Source organism: Acanthisitta chloris, unplaced genomic scaffold, assembly GCF_000695815.1.
Source record: "Acanthisitta chloris isolate BGI_N310 unplaced genomic scaffold, ASM69581v1 scaffold11700, whole genome shotgun sequence".
Taxonomy (NCBI): Eukaryota; Metazoa; Chordata; class Aves; order Passeriformes; family Acanthisittidae; genus Acanthisitta; species Acanthisitta chloris.
Window position 1 is genome coordinate 3578 of NW_008653373.1, and position 23740 is coordinate 27317.

At 37.4% G+C, this 23740-nt stretch overlaps 1 protein-coding gene across 1 annotated transcript in view; it reads right to left on the minus strand.

The window, feature by feature from the left end:
• Positions 1–13065: 13065 nt before the first annotated feature.
• POLR3A (polymerase (RNA) III (DNA directed) polypeptide A, 155kDa) overlaps positions 13066–23740 on the minus strand; it is a 33178-nt gene continuing 22503 nt past the window's right edge. The window contains exons 21-30 of the mRNA XM_009080717.1: positions 21949–22035; positions 21781–21863; positions 20196–20366; positions 19526–19619; positions 19324–19416; positions 18714–18878; positions 17878–18042; positions 17429–17560; positions 16023–16155; positions 13066–13233 (exon numbers count right to left, since the gene is read on the minus strand). Of these exons, the coding sequence (XP_009078965.1) occupies positions 13085–13233; positions 16023–16155; positions 17429–17560; positions 17878–18042; positions 18714–18878; positions 19324–19416; positions 19526–19619; positions 20196–20366; positions 21781–21863; positions 21949–22035 (1272 nt within the window). The 3' untranslated portion in view covers positions 13066–13084. The remainder of the gene's footprint in view (positions 13234–16022; positions 16156–17428; positions 17561–17877; positions 18043–18713; positions 18879–19323; positions 19417–19525; positions 19620–20195; positions 20367–21780; positions 21864–21948; positions 22036–23740) is intronic.

Here is a 23740-nt window from a genome sequence, read left to right on the forward strand (position 1 = left end):
AGTGACAGGGGCTGCACCCAGTGACTGCACTTCCAAAAGCCATGAGGTGATGAGATTTATATTCTGCATCAGTCATCTGCATACTGCCTGACACTATCATGTTATTTTTAGCTTGGTATTTTCTGATAAGACACCCTTTGGAAACATCTGGTCTTTAAAACAGGCTTCTTATACTTAAATTTTAATAGGACTTTTCATAGGACAATAGTTTTCTGTGCAAAAATACCTATCCCTCCTTCTCCAACACTTCTTCCTTCTCTGCACGTGCCTGCTTACTGCTGTCCAAGTCACAGCAGCAGCTCTGCTGCTGTAGGTTTGCTGGTAAATCCCCTCCTCAAAATCATCAATTTGAACCAGACACAAATTCAAGTGGCCAAAAGCAGAGGATTTTCTTTACGATTAGGAGTTTGTTCTATTATTTTTAAATTTATGGAAGACATTTGTTTGCTTTTTGCTTTTGGAGCCCTTAGGATACAGGTCTTCGAGCTTCATTGGCAGTCATGTATGCTAGAAATGGTTTTGCAATGAAAGCTAAGCTTCTCATGTAATCATGTGATTCAAGGAACTATAGGTTTAGAGAAAAATATTGAGAGATTTATAGTAAGTTAATGGCAGCAGACAACACTGTTGTGGATCCCGGGGAGGAAGATGTTACAATCTCCAAGAGAGGTGTATGAAAAATACAAGTAATTGAGTTAAGATTAGAACTGTCTAGATACAAAGCAAACACCATAGAGACTGTCATAGGTGCAATATGAAACACTAACAGCTAAGCAGTTCTCAACAGAAGCTTATTTTTTTCAGAATAATGTATGTGATAGTCAATTAATTAGCATTTTCAGGATAGGATGGTGCTGGTCTAATGGGCCAGCAGATCAAAGGATCTCATTTACTCATTTTAAAAAAACCCCATAATGTGAGCAGTGTGAGCACTGCCCAGGGAAAATATTTTGCATGGCAGTATCGTCTCCAGGAATGGGCTATACCCATAAATCCTGAGGTCCTCAGAGCTCCTCCTGAAGCTGCAGACTGAGGGAGCTGCTGCTGGACACTCACAGAAGCAAAAGGATCATTTATCTTCCTAAAAATGTGTAACCGTGAAGTCCAGGAAATGGTTTAGCTCTTTCTTAAGTGAGTTCCTATGACATACAGTATGAAGGAAAGCAGACCAGAGGATTATATTGCTTTTTTTTTTTTTCTCCTTCTGTAGCCATAAAACCTATCAGTCACTTCATCTTGCACTACACTAGGCAGCTTTCAGATAGAAATTATTGTTGCCTTTTTCCACTCTGGGCAAATTAAAATGAAGAATATGAGACAGTTATTTCAGTCTGCTTCAGCAGAAAGAAAACACCCTGTTTACTGAAGGTTTTAGATTTCCCATGGCTGTTGAAAGAAAGCAAATAAAAAAGTGGTTTTACTTAAACTTCTTCTTAAAAGAGGAAGAAAAGGCCTTCCTCAAGGGTGCAATACCTGGCACAGAGAGCATTTGGCTGGGTGGGGTGGGGGGGTGGGATGTAGGGAAGAAAAGGGTAGGTTAATCCTGTCCTCCTGGAGCTGTGAATACACACAATCGCTTCTGTTTCTCAGACAACTGCTTCCAAAGACAGAAAGCAAAAGAAAACCAGAAATACTAGAGGCACATCCTAGATGCTCCTGCAGGGCCATAAGAATTTCAGCTTTTGCAGGGAAGACACTCTGCAAGCAAATCCCAAGTACCCATCTGCTGAGAACAGATCAGGGGGGTGATTTAATTTTCTTTGGGAGACTGGGCTGACTTGTGATGTGGTTAACTTCTATAAGCAAGCAGATGTTAAACAGCCCCTCTAAAAGCTGTTGCTTGCAGTTTGTTATTGGTTCAGTTTCTAGGTCGGTTTTCAAGTCAAGCCAAGAGAGACTGTTTATGCCAATCATTTGCTTTTACTTCTTTCTAGCTCTAATGGGCAGATAAAAGGAAATGGGTGCCCTAAACATCCACATGTAACTTCTATAAACAAGCCATGTGCAAACTGGGAATTCCTAAGAAAAAACCCAAACTGCAGGTGAAGAAGGTAGACAAATGTAATAGTAAGGACTCCAGAGACTGTCTTGACACCTTTTCACAATCTTCATTAGTCTTCTGTCAGCAGTGGGCATCTTCAAACTGGACTTGAATCTAAAGGCTGTTGAAGAAGGAAAGGTATTTCTGTATGTTACATTTTATATTTGAAGCCTCTGATCTGCTAAGACTTACATATGTACTTTCAGCAGCAAGTAGTTCCCCTGCTCATTGACAGGCAAGGGTTTAAGACTTGAATTCATCTCAATTATAAGTTTTCCAGGGTTTCCAGGGCTGTGCTTTAATTGTGACACAACGGGACTTGAAGAAAAAGGCTCCTTATGTTAAACATAAGCCAATATTCCTTGAAAATTATAGGGCAGTCCAAGTATCTCTAATCCAAGCCCAAAGAGCTCCCTGAGGAAATGGAGACAGGTATGCATGCAGCTGTGGTTCTCTGTTTCTCTTAATACCTTGCAACACCTGTCTCCACACATGCCTGAAGAACTCGTCCATATTGCAATGCTTTAGCTAAGGGGAAAACAGAAGTGGCAGCCCAGTTCCTGAAAAACCCAGAAAGCAGCAGATCCACATGTGAGAACAGACCAATACTTAGATTTGGTTGGACTCCAAAAGCTTATTGTGCATGGAGGCAGATAAGCAGGACTGGGGGGAGCATCCAGCTGTAAGGGATTATTAGTGCTTCATAATGAATGCTCTAGCATTCTGAATTTCATAATACAGGAGAAGCATTTCTAGTGTACTTTCATTAACTGTGTACAGTTTTACAAGTGCATGTGAAAACCAGACAAATGCAGATGGTCAGGACAGTGAAAAATATCCTGGGCTTTAAGCAGATCCTGCGTGTCATACACATAGCTAAGGCTCGAACTGCCATTTGACAGTGACACATGGATTTCAGTTTGCATAAATACTGTATAAATTCCATGTGCTTCTGATTTGAGAATAAATTTTTACTTTTAACTTTGCAGGATATTCCGTGGGCAGGAGAGGGAAATTATTTTTGTAGAAGGTAAACACAACACTGGGATTACAGTGAGAATATAATCAAAAAGAAATCCTTGCACAACTTGCTATAGTCAGTTTTCTCAGGCAAAACAGACTATAGGCCAAGACACGACTCAATACTGAGGAGCTTTTAAAATGACAAAAATACTGCACTGAACTAAAATCAGTTCTGAAAGCAGTAACTAGCATGAAATGGAGAAACTCCTAAATTACACTCTAATTTAGAAGGCAAAAGGAACACAGTCTCTGCGCCAGTCTACATGCCTTGGGAGGGATGGGAAAGCCATCAGAGAGTCACAGAATGAAATAATGTCTCAGCTTGGCACAGTGGCAGTGCATTACTGGCTTCCACAAGGTTTGGTCATCCAGTTTAAAATGAGCTACAAATCTTCCACACATCTGTATTTTTTGTCCTCATAACACAACTGTGAAAATTAAACACTGAACAGTTCAAGCCAACTAGTATTTTTGAAAGAAAACATGCCATAAAAGTAATTTAGAACTTAAATTATTACAAATACCAAGATTTGTCAGAATTGAACAATAAACAAACAACTCCCAAAACAAATAGAAAATCCCCACCTCGATACCAAACAGTAAAGAACATATACAGCATGGCCCAGAACAAGCAGAAACATCTGAGACAAGTCCTGAGTGGCATGGTAGCCTTAAAGAGGATTTAGGTTGAAATGATTCTTTTTTAATCAAGTCTGCAGCAATGAAGTTCAGAAAAGTGTTGTTCAAATTGCTTGAAAGTTATAAAGATGTATTAACTGGTGGGAGTTTGATGGATAGAAATATTTAATATAATGCATATATCAAAGCTCATCCAGTTCTGCTGAGTTCTCTAATTGGTTTCCAGGGGACTTGGCTTAAGCCCCAATTTGGTAATAAAAATACAGAGCAAAAGAATAACTGAAATAAAATGTCTCCAAGTCTGCTAGGGATATTCCATGAAGGATAAATACACTTCATCAGCAAGGCAAGTCAAATATTATCCTTTCTACCATGGGCTATTTGTACTGTTAGAATTTTTTTCCCTTAACTCATCTTCAGAGCTGCCACTCTCCCCCTCCAAGAATACTAATGGCAGCCAAGAGCTTCACTGCTTTGCTCCCCACTTTTCCATCTGAAGTCAGTGTCTGTCTTGCAGATGATTTCAAGAGCACCAACTACTAGCCTTTTTCCACTTTCTTTGGAAGATGAAAGAATAAAAGGAACACAGCAGATGCTAATGACATTTTTGATCCACACATCCTGCCAATGCTCTTTGCTAAGCATTCCATATATTATGTAAGTTTTCACAAGCACAGTCCCTTCACTCACCTTGATGCTTCTATCATCTCCTCTCACCACCACATTGCTAAGGAGAAACTATTATAATTTAATAGTCTTTAACATACTGAATCTAAAGTACAGAGTCTAAAGATTTCCCCAGGCCTTACAAGTCTGTGGCAGCAACAGTTAAGTGATTCTACATGTGCCAGCAACTACCAAGTTGCTGCACTGATCATCCCTTCTTATTTTTATTCTCAACAGAATACATACAAAGACAAACAAGGGAAGCAATATCGGTGTCAGCCAAGCAGGAAGGACCAGAAGCAGGCTAAAGACAAAAGGAAGTGGAGATTTAAAGGACTGAATACAGTGTTCAGTGCTGACAAGAGCCACATGAAGCAGGGACATCTTTCATTTCAGTTTAGAGTACAAATATATTCCCTTATATAATAAGGTCTTCTTTTTTTTTTCTCAGAAGTTATTTGACCATAGTTGTAATTGTGATGGCAGTAAATTTCCACATCCAGATGTGCCGAGGAGATGTTTTTTCCTTGAGTGGTTTAATTATCCTCCAGGCAAATGTTCACTGTAACCTTGCATGGCTGAGTTGAAGCCAGCCAGTGGCACAGTATGGTTGACATAGCACTGCTGCAGGGAAGCAGTGTCACCAGCAGTGACAGTCACTGGGTCCAGAAGGGAGGAATCTGTGTGAGAACCGAGGACAAGGAGACAGAAATAAATGCAAAGGGACCTAGAAAATGTACAGCAGTGGCTTAAGCCAGAAGACCTATATATCTTCTGAAAAACAGAACTTTAAAGGAAGCCTCTGATGTACCTGGAAAATATCTGCAAGAGAAGAATGGCACATGGAAAAGAGAGTAAGTTATTGTGTGGGCTTGTCAAGATACCTACACCGGCAGCAAACATTTTGGCATCATTGCATTGGAAAAGTGCAAGGATCAGGGTAGAGTAAGAAGTGAGGTGTCCTTCCTTCCAGCATGTGCATGAAAGAGATCCCCTACCCACCGTGCCCTTCAGAAATGTGTCACACAGTGTCACTGCTGGTGCTTCAAGCCTGCATGCACCATGACAGCCAAAGTCATGCTCATCGCTCCAAAGACAATCAGCAGTTTACCATAGAGATGCTGTGAATCAACCTGGGCCAAAGAATCTCCCTTCTGCAACAAACCAGGATGAATCATACAATGCTCCTAACCAGTTCTCTGAAACCAACAAAACCCTGAATAATAAATCAAGTAAAATAATTTTGAAGTCTCACACCTAATTCTGGCATTTTCTGGGACTCCTGAAGTTCACCAGCACAGTCGCACTATCGGTTTTGCATTTCTTGGCAATTAGATTAATTTAATTTTTGAAACCTCACACAATTTAACATTTCAAAGGGATGCTGAGCAAATTGCTATGTATATTGAAAGATTAGCCAACCAACCTACACTTTCACAAAAAGGAGAATAAAGTGCCTGTGGTTAATAATCCAGATACCTGCTGCTTTCAGAAGAGCTTAATTTATGGCCAACACTGTCTCCAGCTGACAAGACATAGCCATCATAGGGGAGAAAGAACTTGCTATGAAATGCTGGGGGTACCCCAGCCTTCTGTGAACTGTGTAAGCCACAGTCAGAGAGACACTTGCATGTCCTCTTTTACCTGTAGAGTAAAATTCCTCAGTGCTATCTGGCTCTGAAACCAACATGATCATAGCACTGTGATGGCAGAGATTCCTTGTAAAGTCTTAATTTTTAACAACAACAGAAAAATCTACATCTCCTTTTCAGACTTTAGTGAATTATCCATCTGACCTTCATAGATGTTGTCAACTCTCTTCTAGTAGGAGACACACCACCAGGAATTTAATCGATGTAATTTGTCTATCTTGTCCCAGTAGCAGGACTTACATATTAAAAACACCTCAAGTAAGGACTTTCCAGGAATACTTCTGATCTAACTCCAGATATCAACACTGAAAGAGAGATACCTATTCACCTCCCAATTACAGATATGATCTTCCACACGAGGTGTACCAGAGCCCAACAGGAACAGCATTTCTTACACTTAACTGTAGAATATCACTAGAGTTCAGCAGCTAAAATTCTGCACAGTTGGTTGAAAGAGCATTACACCCAAACAGCTACAATAAGTGAAGGAAGTAATCGAGAGTTATTACTAATAGTCATCTACCAAATGAGTGACCTGTCATTTGTCACAGCCAGTAACAGTAATTTCCTGTACAAATGACGAAATCATACCCAAACAGGTATGAACTTCTCTCTCTTCAGAGAAGAGATTTTAACAGATCTGATCTCTGCTTTCATATTCCTTTGCTTATCTTTGCATTCCCTGTCTCTTCAGCTTTCTTCCCTCTGTACTGAACACCCACAGAAACCATCATATTCCTGTGTAATATTAGTCCTATTTACTGTAATTGCTTCCAAAAGGAACATGCAATTATTCCTGATCTTGAAAGCTTGGACTCACAGGAGACTCTTGGGATGAAGAAACACCTTTTACCATCTCATGCAGTGGCTTTACATAGAACTGTAAGTAACTGTGGTGTTTGAGACAATGCAGTATTCAAAGCAGCTCATGGCCCACAGAACCCCTAAGTACATCCAGCCAGTACCGAGTTCTTGCTCAGAAGAGCATTGTGAATTGAGTCACACATATGATAGGAACTAAAAAAGCTACTGCCCTTGCAGCTTTTAGACATTAAAGCAGAAGTTGTCTTTCATAAATCTTGCTGTTTTCAGCTGTTTGTACACAGAGAAGACCACCTGTTTCATATTATTTTCAGTCCTAAACATTGGTCTCTTGCATCAATCAGCATCACCTTCAAGTGTTTTTAATACAGCCTTGCTTTGGAGTTCTGCAGCAGCTGAATAATGTGAGATGCTACCCAGTGAGCTGCCAGGACTTCACGCTTCAGCGAAGCTCTTGGAGCTGTATCTCAGCACTCGCTGGAGAGAGTGAACACAGATTGTAACAATCACTGCTGCATGGAAAATGCTGCCACAAAAGACATGTCCCCATTCACAGCACAGATTCGCCGCTGTTCTCTCACTTGCAGGAGCAAAACTCTGTGTTCTTTTAGGAATAACTATAGCCTTCTACTTAAGTACTACCTCTTTTTGTTTGTTTGTTTTTCTTTTTAAGTCAGATAGACAAAAGATAAGCAAATCTTACTAATTCATGAAAAAGCATGTCTGGTCTCTGGTTTCTCCTTTTGAGGAAAATGAATTCCCTTAATCTCCTTCCTCATGTATATCATTTTAGCAGTGACCTTCCTTCTCACAGCTATATTTCAGCTCTGATATTGCAAAAAAATCTGAAAAAAAAAAATAACCCCCCCAGAGTTGCTACCCAAATTCCTCTTTTCTCTAAAGAAAATGCTGCTCTCTACTGGAAGATGATGATATGGTCTAATTTCATTACAAAGTATATTTTAACATTTTAAAATTTTCATTTTATCAGTTACAGGAAACCTTAATTCATTTTCACAAGCACTGACACACAAAAGTTGTAGGGCTGGTTTGTTTTCTATGAGGTCTTTCAGATTGGCCTGTGAAATTTTGACATTATTCTTCAAGATAAACTTGCTATGCATTTATATCAATACCATAATCACAAACAAATAACCTGCCAAGTGTTTGTGCATTAAAATATAAACACATTTTCTAATTTTATCCCTTTTAGATTTTCTGGTTTTAGACAATAAAAAAAATAGGTCAATTTTTTATGGGCTTTTTTTCCACAAACTTGCCTAGGCCTGAATACAGAGCTTTAGCAAAGCACTTTGAAGATAATCAGTTACCTTCACAGAAGAATTTAGGCAAAGATGCAGATGCTACAAAAATCTGTATGCTGTTTGCTATGGATTGCTAAAGACATTCCTGTTTGCAAACACAGATATACAACACTGAGCAATTCCTGTTGCAGTTATTCCTTCAACTTACACTTTAGCAGTGACAAGTGGTCAGACATCAAGCAGATTTTTTCCTGAAATAACCACATTTATTTTACTTGTAGTTAATTTATAAAATACAGCATTCACATGCTTTCCTTTTATTTTTTTTAAGCACAGATAAAGCAAAAAGGGAATAGCATTCTATACTAAATTTCTTCAAGTTATGGACCAAAACAGCACAGTTCTAGACTTCTAGCTTTCCAGTCATAACAGGAAACCTATATAGCATGTGCTGCTGTTTTCTTATCTCTCTGCAGATAAGAGACATGTGTAAAGTAGTTTCCTGATAAACACACCAAGAAAGTACTATATTAAATACTTATTTTTTTATGAAGTGCCTTTTAAAAAAATTGCTCTCTGCTAATTGGTTTACTAATTAAACTACAATTTCTGCCTGCATACTTCTACCTTAAGTACACTTCCCATCAAATACAAATACTATAGGGAGAGAACAGTAATTTCTTAAAAGGATATAGATTAAGCACTCACAGACTGCTAATTAATGTAAACCTTATATATTAAAATTAGGATCCTGTCAGGTCTATATCTAGTCTTCTGTCAAAATTATGTAGACTATTGTGGTTTAAGCTCAGCTGGCAACTCAGCACCATGAAGCCACTCGCTCAGTGGGGAGGAGAATCAAAAGTAAAACCTGTAGGTTGAGATATGAACAGTTTAATAATTGAAACAAAGTAGAATGTAGTATTAATAGTCAATAATAACAATTATAATAACAAGGAAAAAAACCAAACAAGTGATGCATAATACAATTGCTCACCACGCACTGACTGATGCCAGACCCCATCACCAAACTATTTGGCCTCCTGTCTTTGTGGGTAATTCCCCCAGTTTACATACTGGGCAGGACATTCTATGGTGTGAACTATCCCCTTGGCCAGTTTGGGTCACCTGTCCTGGCTATGCTTCCTCCCAGTGTTTTTTTTCTGTTTTGCACCCCCTCACTGGCAGAGCATGAGGCACAAGAACATCCTTGACTTAGGATAAACACAACTTAGCAACAACGAAAACATCAGTGTGTAATCAAGGTTATTCTCATACTGAGTCCAACACACAGCACTGTACCAGCTACTGAGAAAACATTAACTCTATCCCAGCCGAAACCAGGACAGCTGCACACATTGTAGGATAACATTGTACAGGCTTGGAAAAGCACTCCAGCTCAATTTAACCCCCCAGCAGTGGCAGCTGCACACCCTCCCCACAGCCCTGCCCAGCTCCATGGCAAACAGCTGTGGTCCCTTCTGCATGTCTTCAGCTGCATGTTGTCATCTGCACTGCTGTCATAGACATGCGTGTCACAGCAAACACCTAACCCTCCTGCAATAGCCTCAGGAAGAAAAGCTTTACTTAGCTTCTCTGTTTCATTTCTCTATTGTGCTCTCCCTGTCCACTTACATTTCTGCTCATGTTCTGCTCCGTTCCCATCTCCAAGAAAACACAGCCCTCACTGCCGACCTGAGCCCATCCACTGCTACTGCAGCCTTCTGTGCCAGGTCTCCAGGCCTTTCCAGCCCAGCTCTCACCACACTAGCAGGTCATCTTCTGTGTGCTCGTCAGATGCACCAAAGGTGAGTTTTCATTTGGTTTTAGAGAAAAGAGACAGAGAAGTTCACCCCTATCTCCAAGTATCTACTGAAGTATTTTAAAAGTAATTATTCAACTACTCTTACTGTTAGAAAATGGAAGAGATGGAAGGGGATTTTTTGACCCACTGCACATAAAATCTGGAACTATTAATCTTGAAAGAATACAAATGAACACTATCTCTGCTTTGCCATTTATTTGAGATTAAGAAAACAATTTTCAAGTTTTAGTGCAAGTCACAAGTAATGCATTATTTTCATGAGACCTGAGAAGGAAAAAAAAATCAAGGATCAGTTTATTTATAATGACTTACAGATGTTTCTAAGCCTGACACTTAAAGAAAAGTTTAAATTTATTTTAAAACAGGTAAAAAATATGAAGAAAATTAGAAAGCAGAATATGAGTATTCACAACTAACTTAATGAATTTTGGTAGCCAATTTTTGCCTCTTAAAAATGTACTGATATGGTTCCCATCTCAGGCCACCCACTTACAGCTGGGCCTGCTGCACCACTGGCTATGCACTTTGTGCTCGAGACTCTTCAGCACCCAACTGTTCAACTGTTCTAAGGTCTATGTCTATATTCTAGATGAGCTAGACAATGGTTAAAATTTGAAAGGCATCCAGTGACTAATGTAGAATGACAGTACCTAACTGTTCCCCTAACCTAACAGCTACATTTGAGCATTAACTTTGCAAGTGCTTCTAGTGTATTAAGGACACAAACAATTGTGAGACATCATAAATGAATGAGTGATGCTTTTCCACACAGGATGTGTTGCCTGTCTGGAATGTTCTATGCTAGGGCTTCTCCTGTTATCTACTAATTTTTCAGAAACAAAATTATTTCTTGAAAATTTACATTTAGCTTAGTACTTAATTTCAAATTGGCACGTTAATTAGAAAATAGAGGAAAATATTCAAAATAGTATTTATTTTTTACAAATAAAACCCAAACTAAAGCTAAGAAAATGAATAAAAATGTGAACTTTAACATTCCAATGTTTCATTTATTTGACTGTTAAAATTGACCCTTAACAAAAGCTGCTTATGAGTGAAAAACCAAAAGCTAATTTGTTTACTGACTGTAGAGTGAGCTCAAGCAATAATTACAGATTCATAATGCTCCTGTAAACAATCTATTTTTGGTTGAAACACTTGTGAAGCACAGAGCATGCTCAGAGGACATGTTTATATTGACTTTAAACAAGATACCTTTCATATTACATATTCATTTAGGTTGTAAATACCTGAGATTTAAGCTCAATAATTCTCAACTGTCTTAATAACTACGCAAATGAGGGAGATGGAAATGAGCTCACCCAGAAATTAATTATGCACAAATATAATGCATCAATAAACAAACACAAGGTTTATATTTTCTTTACCTCTGCCTCTTTTTATTGACATTTTAGAGACAATGATAACAGATGTAATGTACTTCATACTTTTGAAACATACAAGAGAGTAAACCCACCACTTGAATAGCTGCATTTCAATATATTTACATAAAAAAGCAAAATAATAAAGATGTGGTTACTTGTTTCAATACAAACTTCACCCATTTAGACCTTGAGAAGAATATTCACAAAAATGCCTAGCACTTTCATTAGAAATTCCCATGATAAAATTAAGTACTTAACTACAGGAAAGGTTTATGGGCTTTCTCTCCATGGAGCCCCTACCTGTCTTATACTTACATCTTTAAAAAGAAATAGACAAATCATTAAGTGGCAATCTCACTGAGATCACAAAGGAAATTTTAATTTATTCTGAAATTTCTATAGTTAAAACAGAGATAACAAAACCTATATGGCTTTTAGAGCAGATACTAAATGCACTACATTGTCCACCTTTACTCTGCCGAAGTCTAGGCAGAAGTGTGTCTTGGCATCACATTGAAAACACAGAATAATTTGACAATAGCTGTGTCTAATTTCATGTGAGATCTCTGCATGGAGGATGATTTAAAAAATAAATAGTGGAACCTTAAGACTTAAACCAATATATTTACAGTCTCTGAAGGTAGCCTTACCCTTTTGGTGCTACATAAAGACAAACTGCAGCACAGACTTGTTCATTTTCAAATGCTAGAATACCCAGCAGCCTGCTTTTACTTCATGGGGGCACAACTTCAGCTTTTTTCTCCACTTCATTTCTCTGCAGCCTTGACCATGTTATGAACACAATGAATACACAAACATTGCTATCAAAACACCAAGATACTTTCCCTCCATAGCACCACAGTAAATTTAAACCTACTACACTGCAATAATTTGAAATCTATATTCATTCTGAAAACTGCTCTACTGGGCTAAAGCTAGAAATACTTTCAAATTATTTCATGGCAATGAAATCAGTATCCCTTTCTATTTCTACTTCATATAATAAAAGTAGGTTGTTCAGATGATCCTGCTCAATTATGAAACTTTCCCAAAACTAAGAGTGCTGTAAATTACAGTTTCCAGCAGTTAGACAGCTGCTATCATATAAAACACTATTTATAATTCACAGTATTCTTATAACAGGCTTCTCAGAATTTAGTAGCAGCTTTACAATGTGCAGCTTCTTGCAGGTACATTCCCAAAACAGAATCCTGGGGAGGAAAACTATTTACTGGATAATAACTTGGGATAAAGGAAAACCAATTAAAAATATCACAAGCAAAGAGCAAATATTTCAAACACGCTGAACAGCACTCCTGAACTCAGTATGAATTAATCAGAGACTCAGTTCTAGCTTTCTGAAGTTTCTGTTCTTAACAGCCATAGAGTGACCTCTGCAGCTCCTGCTGAAAAAATCTGGGTAAGCTCACAGAACTCTTTTGCAATGTGGTTTATGTGTTGTTTTGTTTTTCTAATAAAATCTGAATCTAATCAGTATCTAATACTGAGTTAACAGCACATTAACAAAAAAAGAAAATGTTATCAGGTGAAATTCACTTTAAATGTGCTTCCACTCTCTGGAGCAGAGCAGCCTCTCCTTTCAGGGTCTGTATTGACAACAGGTGGTATATGATTGGGCAATTCTTTTGACAGTATTTCACTTACCAATTCACAGTTAAGACACACAGAACTGATAACACATGTCTCAGTTTAAATAATGTTTGCTTGCTATTTCTTGTTTTGCTATCTTGTATTATGTTCAAATGCTATGTAACAATGGGAATATGAAATTCATTGTTATCAAATATCAGAGGCCTCCTAGGAGGGGTTGATTCTTTGTCTGCTTTGTGCAACAGTTTAAAAAGTCCCGTTCCGATATTCATCGGAATTCCCATGATGATGCACTCAGAAACACCTAGAGGAAAAAAAAACAAACATGGTTAACATCTGAACAGTAAGGATTAACAAAACTGTTTTCATTAGCTCATTCTGTTATGTGTTGTCTTTCAAATCTCCTTAAACCTCTCATGTAAGGACTAAGGTCTCCTCACTAGTTAAATATTATGGTCATTCGATCAATGTTAAACCATGTTAAATTCTAGGTAAGAGAAATTTAACCTAACCTAAACACCTTCTCTAAAGAGCTTCAGACGGTTTGGTTTGGGAGAAGACACGTTCTATGCATTCTCTGATTCAATGCTAAGACTTCAGTCAAATCTGAGTTCCCTTGAAATTCCTGCAAATCTCCAGTGGGAAAGGCAAACCATTACTGAAGCTATACTGCTTTGGGCATTCTAACCATCCAGAAAGTGCTTGTTTTGAATGGAAAGATTTAGACACAGCAATTTTTGACAGCCATAACGTTATCACTGCAATGTGCTGACACATTTATATTCCAGATCTACTGATGTACACAACTTTTCCAAAGAAAGTTCGACATGAAAAGCAAGCCAGCAGATACCAGTGGATTTTTCTGAACATACTGTTATGTTACAAATGACACCTTTGCACACTCTAAATATAACAATATATATGTTTGAGAAATGAACAATAAATAGCTCTACCTTTGAAAGCACAAAGGATGAAAATAAATTTTCTTTAGACTCTGGCAAGATTTGATTTGCAATTCAAATGTATATGAATGAAGAGTCTGTATTTTTTCTCTTAGACCATTGCTGCATTTCTACTACATTATTTGCCAACAATATGCACTTGAAATTCTTGTGCAAAATAGAATTCTTAGGAGGTACTGTAAATTTAGGCCCATATAGCACACAGGTTACAAAGGAAAAAGGAAATACTTTTCTAACATCTAGCACACAAAACTTAACTGGTTTTGCACAATAACCTTTCAGCCTGAGCCAACCACTGAACGATGCAAACTGCATTTGGATTCTGTACATCTCTCTTGCCTTGCAACACTTGCAGATACACAAGAACAAGGCTTTCTCCCCACCTCCCTACTGCCTCACAAAGTAATAGGCAGCTGCACAGCAATTTTTCACCCAAGCAAGCTATCACCTCTTCAGTCTTGGTAAGCAGACAATTATTGATTTATCCACTCCATTTCCTTACTTGAACTATAACGTTTATATGGAAGACAACATTAAAAAGCCTTTTATTTCAACATGATTCTGAAAAAGATTTTAGCATCTCAGAAGGGACTGAGAGGAATCATTTTCTTTTCCTTACTGTCCAGATCAAATCTGTCTCCCATAGGATCTTTTCTTTTATCATGGGTAAATAATAATTAAAAAAAGAAAATCCCACTCATGTGGAATTCTGAGGAGCCAGAAAGTGGCAGAGTTCTTAAAATACAAGCTAGGAACACGAAGGTTTCTAACAGATTCCAGCAATTCAGAAAATTCTGTCTAGAAAACACTGTTTGAAACTGACTACACTAAGACTACCTAGAGATACATACAAACTAGTAAACCTTAACATAACACATTCATATTTCTATATTTCATTAGCACCCAGAAGCTTCCAATGAGCAATTCCAGCTCCAGGATGGTAGGCCTCGCATAAACAGATGTTGAAAAGGGTGAAACCTGTTTGAATTCTTTTCTCTGTTAAACCAACTAGACAGAAACTTTTAAAACAAATCATTCCCAAAATGTATGTAGCTTAATGGAGAAGAAAATATGAGAGGAACGGGGGCAAAGGTATTAAAAAAAAAATCAATTCCAAATATTAAAACACATGTCAGAAATGCAAAATAAAGAGACAGAGAATTGTAGAACTCATCTACTGAATTTTCTTTTTGCTGTATGGATGTGTGAATTCATGCACTTGTGCACATCTAGACATATATTTTTAAACTGTGGCCACATTCTAGCATGAAACACTCAGGGAGATGATTCAGTGGATGCTAATGAACTTAAATTTAAAACTGAAGAACAGACACATTTAAAAGAAATTTTTGAGGAGAGGCATCTTGTCTGTTCTGTTAATGACTCCAGTACTGAGAAACAAGGCTTCTAATTAAAAAATTAAGACACATAGTTCTCATCCATTTACTTCAGAACTAACTGAAGTCAAGAACTTGGCCTTTTTAGGCCAATTTTGTTTATGTCTAGGTACCACTGCAAAATCACCTATATATGTGTCATGTCTGCTGACACATATATGTCTTCCAAAAAAAATGAAAACATAAATACTGAATGAGGTACTAGATTTCTTCATCAGGTCTAAGTGTTGAAGATACACAAACTCTGACAATGGGAAAAACAGAACTACTGAGAGAGGGACAAGTATTTCACTGAGATCTGTGGTGAGAAGTAAAACCAAAGTCTGCTTTAAGAAACATACAACAGATGTCCAAATGACTAAGATTAGAAGTAGAGAAACAAGAAGGTCCTGAATGAGGTACTAGATTTCTTCATCAGGTCTAAGTGTTGAAGATACACAAACTCTGACAATGGGAAAAACAGAACTACTGAGAGAGGGACAAGTATTTCACTGAGATCTGTGGTGAGAAGTAAAACCAAAGTCTGCTTTAAGAAACATACAACAGATGTCCAAATGACTAAGATTAGAAGTAGAGAAACAAGAAGGTCCTGAAAGATGGATCAGCCCCAGACCTGTAGTTTTTGAAACGTAAGCTGAACAGGAATCTTAACAAGGGCAAAAATCCAATGCTTTGAAGAGGTTTACAGATGCTGGGTTAGGACCACCAACTACAACAGACTTTGGAATACTTACCACAAACAGAATCCTTCTGTCCAAAGTAGGCAGCATCAAAGAGATGGTCTGCAGTCTTTTCAAAAGAAGCCAACATCAACACACTTTCCTTCATTTTTGCCAGTCCAAACCTAGTAATGCCCAGCACTTCACCCTGGATTCATGGAAAAACCCAAAGAGACTATCACAATAGTTGCTGGAGGTCAGTTATGTTTGCTAAAAAAAGCAAATCAAGTGAACAATTGAAACATAGCTTTTATTCTAACACAAGAAACAGTAGCAAGTAAAAAATATAGTCTACAATATAGCATTGTCATAATTTGCTGTTTCACAGTTCAACATCCTGAAAGTTAATAGTTTGGTACTAATCAATATTTAAATAAAACAGAAGTGATGATTCATACACACAGCAGTTGTTATAAATTGTTAACAGATTATTTTTAAAGCAAAAATATTGAAAAGATTTTAAAAAATCATGGCCATGAGATAAAAACCCACAATTATAAACCAGCTGCTGAGCTACAAACTTCAGTGGGGTCTGAGAGCACCATGCTGAATCTACTGCCTATTGTCTACAGATCAATCTGACTTCAGCTGTCAGGAAATTACAGAAGGTGCTAAATCTTCATTTTTTCACTCTCCAGAAAAAAAAAACCTGGCTTTTTAAACAAACTTGAGTAACTTCTGCCTCTGTTTGTTAGAAACATCCTGATTACATCAGATTGTGCACAGAAGCATAAGTCAGAGGAGAGGTACAGTCAAGAGAGCCCAACAAGTGTACAACACTGCAGTCTGATGCCCTTTTGCACTGCTGTGTTGCAGCTCCAGAGCGTCAGCACTGGGCACTGCTGCAACTCAGTACAACAAAGCTCTACAGTTTTGGGAGAAGTCAGAACTTCATCCATTTCACCCATAATAAATCCTTGCACTCTGGCAGGCAAATTAGAAAATCTTACTACACTAAGTGTACTCAAATATAAAAATCTTATTGGATATGAAGGAAAGAACGTCAATCAATAAAGAACAGAAGATTTTCTACTAACGAGTTCATGTAATCTGATTCTAATTGCAATGTCTGCATCCTTTGACTCTTACATACAGTGCAGCTGTTATGAACCACAACCCACGTGGTTTTCTGCACAGCAAGCCCTAAATTGCACACATGGTTACCTAAACAGTTGATTTTCATGCTGTAATTTTTAGGATTCCTATTTCCAATATGAAATTATGGTTCCCTTATCAACTTGTTTCAATCAAAATAGATCCCCCTCCTGCCAAGACTTACTAAGCATTCTGTTTGATACAAAACCAAAAGTATTTGGACAGTACAACTTTGAATTCTTTATACCTAGCTCACCTGTCCTTCTCAAAGACGGCAAAATTAATTTGTATGAACAGAGAATATTTAGAAGAAACATAGTACAAACCTTGTAAGTCATTAGATCAGACAGCAACATAACATGTCTCCTGTCAATGCTCATACCATGGTTCACCATTGTATACTGAATCTCATTGATAATGGTTGTCCGAGCGGCTTCAATTCCTAGTGTCTTCTCTACCTACACAAGAGATGGTGTTAGATTAATGAAGAAACAAATGGTGGAGCAAGTACATTCCTGGAATAAATAGCCATCTGATGTCAGATTAATACTCCATTCCTATTACTACCCTTTTGCACTTTTGAAAAATATTTATAGAAACAGTTTCTTTGAAGTGAACAGTACTGCCAGTCGAATTACTCTCTTGTGTTAATGCATTCTGACATGTATTAGTGAAATCAGGCTTGATTCGATATCAACTGCTGCATCTGAGCACAAACCAGCCCTTGTAATGAAGGTGCTGTGGGGAAAAATCCACAGTACCATTTAAACATTACCTCGTAAGTATTGTTAGAGGATGTTTTTGTTCCTTTCACTCCATGAGTAGCCATAACAGCTCGTAGGTTATCCCCTTCAACTAGAAGTTTATATTTTTCCCTTCCACTTTGTTCATCCACATGAATGACAGCTCTGGAAACCTCTGGTATACCTTGCACTACAACCTTCACAAAACAAAAAAAACACAGGAACTTTGATGTATACAGTATCACACTATAAAAGGGTAAAACCCTTATTAGCACTCAAACCTACTTAGAAGCTCCCCTATGTAGAATAAATGCTCACTTAAAACACATATGAAATAAGATTTCTTACTCTTAAATACACTACTGTAAAACTGACACTGACATTGTACTATAAACCTTACTAACTACATTTTATGTTTCATGGCAGATATCCTCACACTCAGACTTGGGTATCTTGTGGTAGACCCACACAAATGAAATAGCACCTGCCAAAGGTTCATTTATCATTATTTTTTACATCCAGAGTAGACAGTCTCTTCACAAAAAGCTGCAGAAATGCCAGATACTGTCACATGGTTCAAGTTTAGATGCAGGTAGAAGAAGATATAACTTTCACACAACTGCTGCACTCAGAACGCTTCAGTAAATGTTGTAATGAAACTATTGAAGCTTCAATTTTATTTACAAATATTAGTACAGGCAGGCTTAGTTTCACCTGTGAAGCAGTACCATCACAATCTGAGACTTACTGACTCAGCCTATCTTCATTGTCAATAGTGACAAGAATTATTTTGTCTTCCCACCTTGGAACCCCAAATCACTATTACTGATTACCTCCCACAAAAGCATGAAGCAACCTCTGTTTTTACCTTTGGCAGCTCTTCCTTCAGGGACTGCAATACATAATACATTGAACTCTTGCTATTTTCACGGGGGGTGACACACACAACTGCTTCTCCATGGACAGCAACATCCCCAGGCTTGACTCGGAGTTTGGATATGCAAATAGAGTAGCGCACAGTCTCTGCATTCACCTGTGGCAGAAGTCAGGGAACAAACACTAGGGTTATCTCTAAACATGTATTAATCTGCTCAAATAAGTGCAGCAGTCTTTCAACAGAATATAAAAAAAGAGGAATGTAGGAAAAAACCCCCAAATACACTCTTAAAAATTGATGAAATAATATCCTAAGCTGATAGTACTAGCCTATACGTTAGCCAAAAGACAGAAAGGGCATCCCTGGATTTAGCAAGACACAAAGAAATGAGTGCATGCTCTCGCAGTTCCAAATAAAGGGAAAATTATCAATTCTGCTAACCAGTATCCCTCTAGATGTAATGTAGCCACAGGACATTCTTCATTCACTTTCTTCTTTTTTTTTAAACTTCCACTAGTGTGATTTCTGTTTCTGGGACAGGATTGAGAGACCCTTTGGAACATATTCAAGGCATATTTTGCATAAGAACTGGACAACTCACCTCTAATCTCAGTAGTCTAATGCGCTCTAAAGACAGCTTCACCAGGATGAAACAATCATCTGGAAGAAACACTTCCTCAATATATTCTGAAATCTTAAAGAGACAAGGACAAAATAGTTAGCATGTGAATATGGCTAGAATTCCCTATAGCAATTGACTAATTAAACTTTTAAATCATTAGAAATAATACAATTTTTCCTACCTCTCCTAGCAAAGTTTTCTCAATTCTTCCTTTAACCAGACGGGCAAAATCAGGATCATCATCTTTGTCCAGCTGTGCTGTTATAATAGGGGTGCTACAAAGAACAAACACACACACCAAAAAAGAAGTTAGGAAATTGCTTAGCTAGATTACAGATGGCAACTTTAATGATGGTTTTTCTAATGGAACTGATCTCATATCTGGAGCAGTATTTAATAAGAGAAAAAGAGACTTTAAGGTTCCTCAGTTATATTTAATAAAATTATTGTTCATGTACATCATATTGGTAAAAACAAGAAAACACACAAGAGGTTGTAAGACAACAAGTAGTGACTGTTTGCTTGGTGTATGTTATTCTAGTATTACTAGGAATAGGTATACATGAACTACTACTGCACACTAAAAAGGTTCACAATATATGAGACACCTAATGGAATATTAAACTTAACAAATAACCACTTTCCCTCATTTTTCTTCTCTCTGGGCCAAAGTATCACTTATAGTTGGGCAGACATCAGATTTTTCTTGTTTGGGTATTTGTATTGAATGATGTGTAGCATATTATAGATTATAGCAAACCTATAATGCTATCCTATATTGCAAATTTATCCATCAGGTTTCACTTGGGCAACGGAAAAAAAACTGAAACAAATTAAAACAATGTTAGTACCTAATAGCCTTTGAAGCATTAATGATTTCTTTGATTCTTGGCACACCCAAAGTAATGTTCATTGAAGCAACACCAGCAAAATGGAAAGTCTTCAGAGTCATCTGTGTGCCAGGCTCACCAATACTCTGTGCACAAAGAGCTCCTACTGCAGAACCAGGCTCCATCTGTGCCCTCATAAAAAAATACAGAAAGAGACATTGAACTCAATAAGGTATAAAAGCCTAAGCAAAAAACAACAGAAACTATTTTGGTAGATATACAGCAAGTTCATTAATATATTATTGGTTTTTAGTAAAGGAACAGAAGAGAGGTTAAAAGGTAATACTTAAGACTGATCTCATGCAAGGCAAGAAGCTACCCTGTCATACAGGCATTCCACAGATCCAGGATAACTTCCATCACAGAAAACAAAATGCTTGTTCTCTTCCTCCTAAGCAACAAGCACTAGATATAGGATTCTCCCTTCAGGGAACTCCATACGCTAACACTTACTTACTTACAGTAAAATAGGTAATTCATGTTTAAGAACACTTAAGACAAATGTAAACAAGTATTCCTCATAACTAAAAGCAGAAAACTGCTAACTGCTCTAAAATAGTTGAGAATTTAACATATAAGTCAATTTTCTAGAAGAAAAAAATTTTCAAAAAATTGAAGCAGGTGAGCATGAGACCACAAAGCAGACAGCACCAATGGCTGCGTGCCAACAACCAAATCCAAGGAGTCTAGGTAAATCAAACAAATCTCAATGGATAAAGACAAGAAAACATCCACACTATCACTATCGAGTTAGAGACCAAGAATAACAAACAAAAGAATTCATAAGTGCGTAACAGATCCAAGAACATGTTAGAATGGAGTGTGATGTAACTCTTCAGACTGTGTAGATGAAGAACAACTATCAAGATACGTATGAATTTGAAACCGATCTATTCAGATATTGTTCTGCATGGACTTATTGGACATTTTGAACAACCTCCTGCAAGAGGGGGAGGAAGGGAACATGTCTGCCAGTGGGTGTAAAAATGTTAGTGTTTAACAATATCCTCCCTCACTCTGAATCCTATCACTTATGGCTCTTACCAGAATCTGCTGTCAAAACACAATCTGTGGATATAAGTAGGAAGTAGCTAGAGAAGAAAATGATGTTTTTGCTGCTATGATTACTATTTCAGAAGGAAGGTGCCTAAACACAAGCAGGTAGCCTTGCAAGTTCGAGAAATATAAAATGAAATACAAAGCATTTTTTCTACAATGTAAAAGGAAACCAAACCAAAGGAGTCTTTTAATGAAAGAATCTGATTATGACTCAAGACAGAAATGTAAAAACCTCACCTGTCAGACCTCTAGAACTGTTGTACAAGTCTCAGTTCTGCATTAACAAGCCCACATGTAGACAGTGATGCTTTTATTTTGCATCCTACATTTGTCTTGCAATGTTTGTCACTAGAGCCAACTGTTTCTAATTCCTCATTTGTACTGCATTCACAACAGAAGCAACATTCATACAGTAAAAATAGCAAAATGCACTCCTACATTGCAAACAAAGCAGCAGCATCGAGAACATAACAGGCTAGACACTTACCTCATGTACTTGTCTCTACAAGTCTCCAGAAACTTCTCCAGTTGTGTTGGAGTAATCCTATCCAACTGATATAAAACTTGTGGCTGAAAAGAGTATAGAACAGTTGGAAAAGCAATAACTTATGAAAATTTAAAAGAACTACATAATTACCCCCTTGAAACTAATTACCTCTGTTGTGCCATTGTCATTAATTCCATACTTGTCCCTAGTTTTTTTTATCTTCTCAGAAACACCTTTGATGAACTTCTTAATTTCCTGAAATCACATTAAACAACAGTAAGCAAACACATGGTCTTCATACTGAAGTCAAAAAAAGCAGGAAGTGCTTAGCACTCCAAACAGAATATTTTCAAAATAAACTAACAATGCACAATATGAAGAGAGGAACATCAAAACTTAGACACGCACATACACTAGAATTCAGCAATCCAGATTCAGTCTTGTGTAACCACAAATTAGTAGCAGTACATGAGGAATTTGGTCCACACTGAATAAAAGCATCCTTCCTGAGCACACACTGACAAGTGAAGAGACTTAAACAGAATATTTTCAAAATAAACTAACAATGCACAATATGAAGAGAGGAACATCAAAACTTAGACACGCACATACACTAGAATTCAGCAATCCAGATTCAGTCTTGTGTAACCACAAATTAGTAGCAGTACATGAGGAATTTGGTCCACACTGAATAAAAGCATCCTTCCTGAGCACACACTGACAAGTGAAGAGACTTGACTGGAGTTGATCCCCCCTTCCTACCCACCACCTGCTGAAACTGATTTAACAAAAATAAAAAAACCCTCAAAACTCAACATTCTTATTTTCTCACATAAACACATTCTCACCCATTTCTCAGTATTCAAAATAGTCAAAATAGAAAGACTGTGGCAAGAGAGGAAGCATATAAAGTATGTCTGCTGGACAGATTTCAGAGATTCATGATGTACCTTATTTGTGGGGGGAAACCCCTCAAAATTGATATATACATGTGTCAGTGTCTACCTAACATAATTCAAACAACTTCTCTATGCTGTGGAGAGGTCTTGCACATAATTGCATGTAACATGTTGTTGTACATAAACTTTTCACTCTCTTACCAGTCTTACCCAAAAGTAATTCTAACAGTCTTTATTAAGACATAAATTGAAACAATACTGTTAGAAACACATCCAACATTTCTATGAAAGATCATTTGGTCATTACACTTTGGATGTAGATATGTACACTAGAGGCCATGAAATATGAAGTCCATGACTAAACTCTTCCACAGAAGTGGACTCAGTGCAAGTCATTATCCTAACACAGAGTTATCAAAACCAAAGTACAAGCGAAAAGCAATGATTCAACAATGATTTAGAAAAGCCACCATGGAGCAACGAACAGTTTGGTTTTTTAGAGTCCTTTCAAACCCTTTCCACCCCATTAGTCCTGACAAACAGGATGATGATTACATACTATCACCTCCCGTGCACCAGGTACTGGATTCCTTGCAACCACCACAGTAGCTGAGCACCGACAATTGCAAAACTGAAAAAATATTTGAAGGACTGCCTTTTATTTTGTATTCTTTTTTTTCTTTTTTTTTACAGCTGAGTTCATAGAATCATTATCAAAATACTTCTACTATATTCTAACAGAATACTCAGATTCTCAAAATAACAACACTCACTGGTATTCAAGATATTTTTCAGACTACATTATTTTCTGTGAACACTAATGCAAAGTTCAAATCAAAGACTAGACAACAGAAGTGTGTGCTGGAACGGATGCTTCAAAGTTGCTTTCCCACTTGGATGACAGGATGCATTCATACATTTTTGCCCCTTTTGCCTTGCAGTAAGTTATATTATTAACAAATGAAATATTTGTCATTTTAAAGGCTTTTGATTGTAAAATACTTGCACAGAATCCATAATTTTACTTACTTCCTAAAATAAGTCTTAAGTAGTAATGTAGT